Source organism: Egretta garzetta, unplaced genomic scaffold, assembly GCF_000687185.1.
Source record: "Egretta garzetta isolate BGI_Z169 unplaced genomic scaffold, ASM68718v1 scaffold126, whole genome shotgun sequence".
Classification (NCBI taxonomy): Eukaryota; Metazoa; Chordata; class Aves; order Pelecaniformes; family Ardeidae; genus Egretta; species Egretta garzetta.
The window spans coordinates 861,139-869,322 of record NW_009260128.1 but is presented as its reverse complement, the minus strand read 5'-3'; the positions used below and the strand labels follow the sequence as shown (position 1 = coordinate 869,322).

At 35.0% G+C, this 8,184-nt stretch overlaps 1 protein-coding gene across 10 annotated transcripts in view; it reads left to right on the top strand.

The window, feature by feature from the left end:
- Positions 1-8,184, top strand: part of ZNF236 (zinc finger protein 236) — an 85,491-nt gene that overhangs the window by 35,992 nt on the left and 41,315 nt on the right. For all 10 annotated transcript variants that reach the window (XR_004842360.1, XM_035896928.1, XM_035896925.1 and 7 more), the window contains 3 exons: positions 1,335-1,607; positions 3,759-3,962; positions 7,192-7,336. Coding sequence is in view for 9 of the 10 variants with exons in the window: in XM_035896928.1 (XP_035752821.1) it covers positions 1,335-1,607; positions 3,759-3,962; positions 7,192-7,336 (622 nt within the window). In the remaining variant the exon portion in view is untranslated. The remainder of the gene's footprint in view (positions 1-1,334; positions 1,608-3,758; positions 3,963-7,191; positions 7,337-8,184) is intronic.

Sequence of the window (8,184 nt, the reverse complement as noted above, 5' to 3'; positions counted from 1 at the left end):
ATGAAAGTTGGCATTGTGGATAATACTTCACGTCACCTGTGTTTGGAATCAGTACTGATGTGATATTGTCACCGCAAATAAATGTTAATATTCCACCTCCATACTGCATTGTGTGTATGGATTTTGTCTCTGTGTGCTTAAATGCAACTTTAGTGTTAAGGTTGCTCAAGCTTTAAGGCTGCTCGAAGTGGTTTCTTCCAAGTATGGACATCATACTTTAAATGGCTGGCCCGGTAGAGACAGCTCTATAGTAAGCAGCCACTAAGCTCTGTCTGTAGTATCTTCAGAGGTACGTTGGTGTTGCTTTTTTCTTTGCCAAGGGATGCAGAAAATGATCCAAAGTTGAAAACTCGTGCAGCGTAACAGTGCTAAAAATCAACATTAACTTTTTCCTCTGGTAATAATAACTTATTTTGTGTTCCTCATGTGTAACAGTAACAAGTCTCTATGTCTGCAAATAAAAATAAAAGGTCACTACTGTACAGTCAAACACAGCTGCCTTTATTTCTTGATAAAATAACGTAACTTCAGTGTATTAACATGGTTTACAGAAAAAAAGCACTGTCAACTGATTTAAATGAGTAAATATCTGATATTGAACAACATATGAATAAAGATCCGTGACGGGATGTAGAAGTTTCTTTTGTAATTTTTTAGTGAGAAAAGGTATGCTGTTGCTTTAGGACAGGGCTTAGGGTTCTTGGATCATAAAACAACTTCTGTGAAAAAGTAGCCTTAAATTGTAAATAATTCAGAAGGACTTTTTATGGAATTTTTTTCTCCTTTGAAAATTTATAAATTCTGAATTTGGAGAAGAGAGGGCCATATAAAGTATCTCATCCAGTGAGTTAGATAAATGTTTAGTACTTTAGGTAATTTGGTGTGGTTATGGTTGAGGAGTTATATTCACTGTTGGATAATTTTTTGTTAGATGTGATATTAGAAGTTAACTGGTATATTATGTTTCATTACACCTCCATTTTATATTTCTAAGTGGCATACAAAGTGCAGTCTTTCTTTCTGTTACGTGAAGTCAGACGTTTCTTAGCTTTTTTTTTGCCTTCCTCCTTTTCAGTAGCATAGCAATATTTGAATTTCAACAGGATTCTCTTAGGTTTTGTGTTTTGTCATTCCAACCCATCACTGTTTTTGTGAAATAGAATGTATCTGATAGAGGAGTTAATTGTCTACTAAATGTATTGTAATGGCATCTATTTGATAAAATGTTTTTGTGTTTTGACTGCTTTGTATAATGGTGTCAGTGTAGTGGAATTTTTGAAGAACTGTTAAAAAGGTCTCCAATGCATTCATTTTGATGTTGTTCCTTATTTTAGGCTCTATACGTGAAGAAAATGGAATAAGGTGGCATGTTTGTCCATATTGCTCTAAAGAATTTAAAAAACCAAGTGATCTAGTGCGCCACATTCGCATTCATACCCATGAGAAGCCATTCAAGTGTCCCCAGTGTTTCCGCGCCTTTGCTGTAAAGAGTACTCTCACAGCACACATAAAAACACATACTGGCATTAAAGCTTTCAAGTGCCAATTTTGTATGAAATGCTTTTCCACCTCAGGGAGTTTAAAAGTTCACATTCGTCTACATACAGGTAAGGCCTCAAAATGGTTTTTGTATTTTCTGTGATGTGAGACCTTGAATGAAAAAATGTAAAACGTTTAAATGGATATCTATCAGAGAATGAACTGGTTTTAGTGTCTTATATGATGATGTTAAATTTCTGTTGTAACTTTCTAGTGTTTCATGGCTTTGAAACTTTGGGCTTTTAAAAGAGCCATGGACATTTAACTTTGTGATGATGAGTCAGCTGTTGCTCCCTTTTAATTTCGCTATTGTGAGTATGTTTAGTTGTGCCTTCTAGAGAGTCATAATAGAATTTGAGTTCTGATCTTACTTATCCCCAGTCACCTTTCATATTTGCTCTGCATCTTCTCTCCCTTTCCCCACAGTTGTTGATAATTTCAGTGTGTCGCTCAGGACTATTTGGTTACTTCCCATTTTATCTTCAACAATAAGGTGTTGCTTGATGTTTTCGTCAACTTAGCTGTTTTCAGTATCTTACACTGCATACCTTAAAACTCCTCTGTTCATATGGTCCTTGTTTATATCATATACGATGTCTTCAATACCTGTTTTTCTGTGGTTGAACTTCTGTGCATAGAGAAGAAGGAATTTTCCATTCTTGGTGGGCTACTTGGTTGTTTTCCACTTTTCTTTCTTTGTTCTTGCAGGTAAATAAGCTTTTCAGCAAGATGCTCATAAATGTGCTGTTCTTTCCTTTCGTTCCTGTTAATATATATACATTCTGCAAAAGTATCATTCATTGGCTGTGTGCATTTGGCATTCAGTATGTTTTATAGTCAAATGCCTTTAATCCATGAAATATCAATGTTGGATTCATCTACAAAAAGGTTTTCACTTTGTTTTTTGTAAACTTCTAAACCAGTAATTTTTTTGTGTCTCTTTAAAGTCAACCTTACTTTATTTAACAAGTCAGACTCATTCAAAGTGGCAAGCCACTTGGTGGCTTGAAGAATAGGTAGTCCAGTGTTTATGGAACTTCAGCATATAGTTGGCCATCATTCAGCACATTGTTTTTCCTGTCAGAGATGTTTGCTTCTTCCTCTGTATAGTAGGTTAGGTGTACTGAGTCAGGTTAGAGGGTCGTCCAGCCCCGTATGCTGTCTCTGATGGCAACGTGTGGAAAAGGGGAAGCCTACAGCAATGTTTCTTAGCTGCGTACAGCTAGCTTTTGCTAATCCTTGGGTGGAGGGCTTTATGAAGCAGGCTGTACCTCTGCACTAAGCAGCACTTTGTAGGGTTTTGGGTTTGGGTTTTTTGTTCCAAAGAATTAAGCTTATTGATTTTGAACTCATGCAAACTTACTGCTAGAACAACCTAACATAATGAATTCAAATGTTGAGCTACATGTTGAGTAAAATACTTCCTGTTGCTTTAAATATTCTGCTCAGTAGTTTCATATGATGTTTTAGTTACTGTATTGTGAAGAATGTTTTATTCTTCTTTCTTGTGCATTTTTTCCACCTGTGATTTTACAGAGCTTTCTTCATAATACCCAGTCATGTTTCCTAGCCTTGTAAGTTCAAGATTTCCCCTTCAACAAAAGCTGAAAGTTCGTCAGCTTTACCTGTCTCTGTAACTTACTAAGTTCTCCAGTATCCTTTCCAAGGAGAGATTTGTACCGGATTTTGCATTGCAGAAGTCTTTCTTTAATAATGCCTGTTGGCATTGTTTTTTGACTGCCATCAAACATCATTGACATTTTTAGAGACCAATCTATAATTTCTTTAAACTTTGTCACATCACTGTTCCTCTGGTTTATCCTGTTATGTATCATCTGTCTATATGTTTGCTGATTCTTTTTTCTCACAGTTTTTTAGCATTTTGCTTTGGAAGGACATTTCACGTGCTATCTGCAATTCTTAGGACAGCTTCTGGAACCCTTTGAAAATTGCTGTCACTTTTGCATCATCCAGTTCCCTGATAACAAGCTTGCTTAAACTGATGTCTTAAAACCAGTTAGTGGTTCAGCAATTGCATAACTTACTTTTGATTAGATTTTATGGATCTGTTTTGAAGACCTATTTAGCAATAAACACCCTGAGAGAGAAGAAAATACAGAAAAGAGAATCTGTATTCCAAAGCTGCATTTCTAGGGTGGTTGAAATCACAAACTTAGTTGGGTTTTTTTGTTTGTTTTTTTTTTTTTAATCTTTTGCAGGTGTTAGGCCTTTTGCTTGTCCTCACTGTGACAAAAAGTTTAGAACATCGGGCCACCGGAAAACTCACATTGCTTCCCATTTTAAACATACTGAACTAAGAAAGCTGCGACATCAACGTAAACCTGCAAAAGTTCGAGTAGGAAAGACGAGTGTTCCAGTACCAGACATTCCTTTGCAAGAGCCCATACTTATAACTGATTTAGGTAAGGAGCGAGTAAATCCATGCTCTCTTGAAATTTGGATTTCACTGGAAGCTAGAGGTCACAGTTTAAGCAAACACACACATTCAGAGCTTACTTAGAAAGATGCACTTTGAAATGAGTCATCAGAAATAACTGGACTTCAGAAAAGTGCCATATTTTATAGTTTACACTATTAATAAGAAGAGTTTTTTATTTACAGAGAAATAGTATAATCCTTACCAGAAAAAAGGCATGTGCTTTTTTATATTATATCAGCAGAAGAGTTTAATTTAACTGTTAGACTGTTGGTATAGAAAAGATAACAGGCGGTTCATGACCTAGATTCCTCTTGACATTACTGTCTTTATTCAAATGACATATATCAATGAGGCGGTGTGTTACATGATTTCAGCGTATTCGGTATAGTTGTGACCTCAACTGAATTAGTGGTAAACTAATTACTGGTAATATTTCAAAAAAGGGCAGAATAATTCTGGAACACACTGTAGAGAATTCATACAGTTATTTTAGTTCTGTTGTAGAATAATTGCTACAACATTAGGTAAACCCACTTTTTGGAAGAAGGTAAGTTGTGCCGTTCATTCAAGACAATATATATTGTTGTCCAGTAGAGGTCAACATAGTGGGCAAGGCATTTACTCTTCATTGTTGTTTGAATTGCCAATCTGCTAACCCCTGCCTTGTCTGTTGTGTAGTCATCCTTACATAGTAGAGTATTATATTGGTAATGCCTTTAGCCTGAAATCTTTATCACCCTTTAAAAATCCTTTTGTTTTCACTGCTTCGAAGAATTGAAAGTGGTTTTTTTTAGTGTCAGGTATAAGAAATGTAAATTTTCAGAGTAGCAACAAAACCTAGCTGACAGCTTCAGATATTCAGATCATACAATATTTCCTTCTTGAGTGAACCCTGGAAACAGGTACAGTTCTATTTCTTGTTCTTAAAGAAAAAAACACTTCAGTACAATTAAGAACCGTGCAGTGAAATTCTGTTTTTTAGAAAAAAGATAATACTAGTAAAAGAGAAATACTGTAAAAGTTTCCTACAGGTACTGATAACACCTGAACTCTGCTGGTATTGGAGGGTTCAATGTAAAAATAAGGAGTTCCACCACTTTCTAGAACAAGTAATTTTTTTTTTCAACCCACTGATAATATTTCCGTTGTTCCCAGAAAAAAAAACCCAAAACTTCTTGTAGAGGGGTCAAGAAAGTAGTGTTGTTTCTCTGTACTGGTGTTAATCCTTGAGTGGCACTTCTGATGATAAAAAAAATAATTGATAATATATTTTGATTTTCAAAAAAAGTCTAAATGACTCTACAAGTCTATTTAAAAAAGTCCGTGAGTTGTTCTTCACCTGTTACAATGTTTGTTTCATTTTATTCCTTTAGTTGATGGTATTTGTTGACTAGGAATTGTCACAAGTTTTTGTAATTTTTCTAGCATATACTGTGGCTCCACAGACAGAACTGATGGGAAGAAAAGTAACTTTGTATAGAACTCAGAACTATATTGCTGACTTGCTATATCCAGTGTAGCACCACCTTTAATTATTCTAACAGTTTGGAGAAATGTTTAATTTATCAGAGTTGAACAGGTTGAATAAATAGTTCAGAAGTGTTTTATTAGGAATTTTTAGTACTTCTGTTATGTATGTTATTAGGAATTTCTGCAGTGCTTCTGCAGACCAGAACTGTTTTAACCTGGGATATGCTCACCAGTTAATCAGCTGTCATTCACTAACATAATTATTCTGCTTTTATATGATGAAAAATAACTGAGAGCAAATACTTGTCATATGGAGTTCTTTCTCTTCTGATTTGGAAGACTTGTGTCATCTTCTGAACACTGCTACTCATTATCATCAGAGAGATACCAGAAGGAATTCAGAAAGTAGGGTTGTGGTTTTGGTGAGGTTTTTTTGGTTTGGTTTGTTCTTTCAGGTTTTTTGTTTTGCTTTGGTTTTGTTTTTGTTTTGGGTTTTTTTGAGAAGATGTTTTTACTAGACCAACTGACTTAGCTGGGGAAGGTGAAGGAAGTTTTGGCATATATGTATTTGTAAATATACGTATATATAACATACATACATATATACACACATAAACTTTTTCAAGTCTGAACAGATAAACCTTTTTCATTGTTGCAATCTCTTCTCAAAATTGAGAGAATTCCCTCTCCTTGTCTTCTGATGTTTTCAATTACATTTGGAAGTCAGCAGAAACCCTTCAGGCTTTCCTTTCTGAATATAAAACATAGGATGCTAGATGAAGCAGTCTGAGGAAAGAAAAGATGGCATAAAAGGCTTTTGTGGTGAATGTTTAGGACCATAAAGGGATCTTCTGTGTATTTGTTGAAACTTTGCATCATTCCCTCAGCCTTGTATATTAATATTGTGATGAGAGTTCACAGATGTGTGAATGATGATGAGGTTTTTTTCTACTTGAGGAGTCTGCTACTGTTCCCTTTCTGTCATGGCGTTTGGGATGATGCTCTTCTGTTGGCTGCTTCTGAGACATAATACTATTGCATTAGCAGTTGGACATTTAGTAGCAGGAACTTTTAACTGATTTTCCAGAATGACACTTGACTGACTTCAAGGACCAGTGTATAAAGAACATTTGTTTAAATAAGTTGGTTTGACGTTTTGTTTTGTTTTTTTTCCAATACATGTTTGGAGGTACCCAGAGAATTAGCAAAACTGACTGACTGATTAGCCAGAGTAGATGATGCACCAATACAATAATTTTTAATGGACTTTTCTTATCCTTTAAGTAAAGGCAGATATATACCACGGTGTTTTGTACTTTTCACAAAATGAATATTTAATATTTGTCAAGTTAAAATGAGTATCTGGGGTACATTGATTAAATGTAATTTGGTTAAGGTGGAGTTTGGAAGAGCAAAATATTATTTGATTAGCAGTGAGTTCGTAACTCAGCTTTTTTTTAAGTTAACACTTATTTTGGACATACGTGCGGCTTAATATAATGAGGTGGAGCTATGGATAAAAGAAGAGCTATTGCTAAAATAGATAGCGTGTGCAATATAAGTATAATGCTGAATAGATGTATGCATAATTTTAAGTAAGTCCTGAAAGCATGCTCATTTCCTTTACATTCTTGCATACTAAAAGTCACATCTTTTTCAAATACTAGCTTTTCAGACCACTGCAACTTTGAAATAACTTGTACCAATTAATTTTTCCTTTTTGTGTGTGTTTGTGTGTGCAGGTCTTATCCAGCCAATCCCAAGGAATAGCCAGTTCTTCCAAAATTATTTTAACAATAATTTTGTGAATGATGCTGACAGACCATACAAATGTTTTTATTGCCATCGAGCCTATAAAAAATCTTGTCATCTTAAACAACACATCAGGTAAAATAAATACAAAGAAGAGAGGAAATGTATGTAATAACAAATTTATGGAAAAGCATGGCATTTATATAGTGTTTGCTGAAAAGACTTCTTTTTTTACTGTCTCTGAGTAGTGAACCAGTGATAATTGATTTTTCTGGTGAAGTTGGAGGAGACTTTGGACTAATTCATACCTATGTGCAGTCCTAGCAATAGAAGTGGTTGTGTTAGTGTGCAGTTTAGTTTATTAACACTCGGACTCTTTTTTTCCTAAACTATGTATAGAAAATAGCAAGCACTCCATGTGAATTCTTCTCATAATTTTTTAATTGCACACTCCAGATCATCTGCTTTGTATGTAACTGCTATTTTTTGAGACGGATATTAGCTTTTTGTTCTGTGTGCTGTTTTCTGTACTAGGCCTAAAAGAATTTAGGCTTATATTTAGGCTTACATTGTAATCTAATAAATGTTCTTGGGGATCATTTTTTTTGCTTGAAGTTTAGTTCAAGTTCAGTATAGTGCGTGCTTGTTACAACTGCAAGGTTGTGGAGTCACTGAATAATTTGGGTTGGAGGGGAACCAGTGGAGGTAACTAATCCAGCCTTGTTTTCAAAAGAAAGGCTAGCTTCAAAGTTATATCGGACTGCAGTTTTACAGGCAGTGAACTTTGACATTTAGTTGAACTGGTAAACATTGCTCCCTGATGTATAAACTATTAATAACTGTGGGAGAAAATATGAAAGAAATGCCCAAGATCATTACTAGGATCTAAGGAAATTTTCCAAACAAGCATGTGGCAATCTGCTTGGTTCTGCAGTGTAAGGTCTGTACTGTTTTCTCATTGTCTCTAATTCAAATCATGGAGA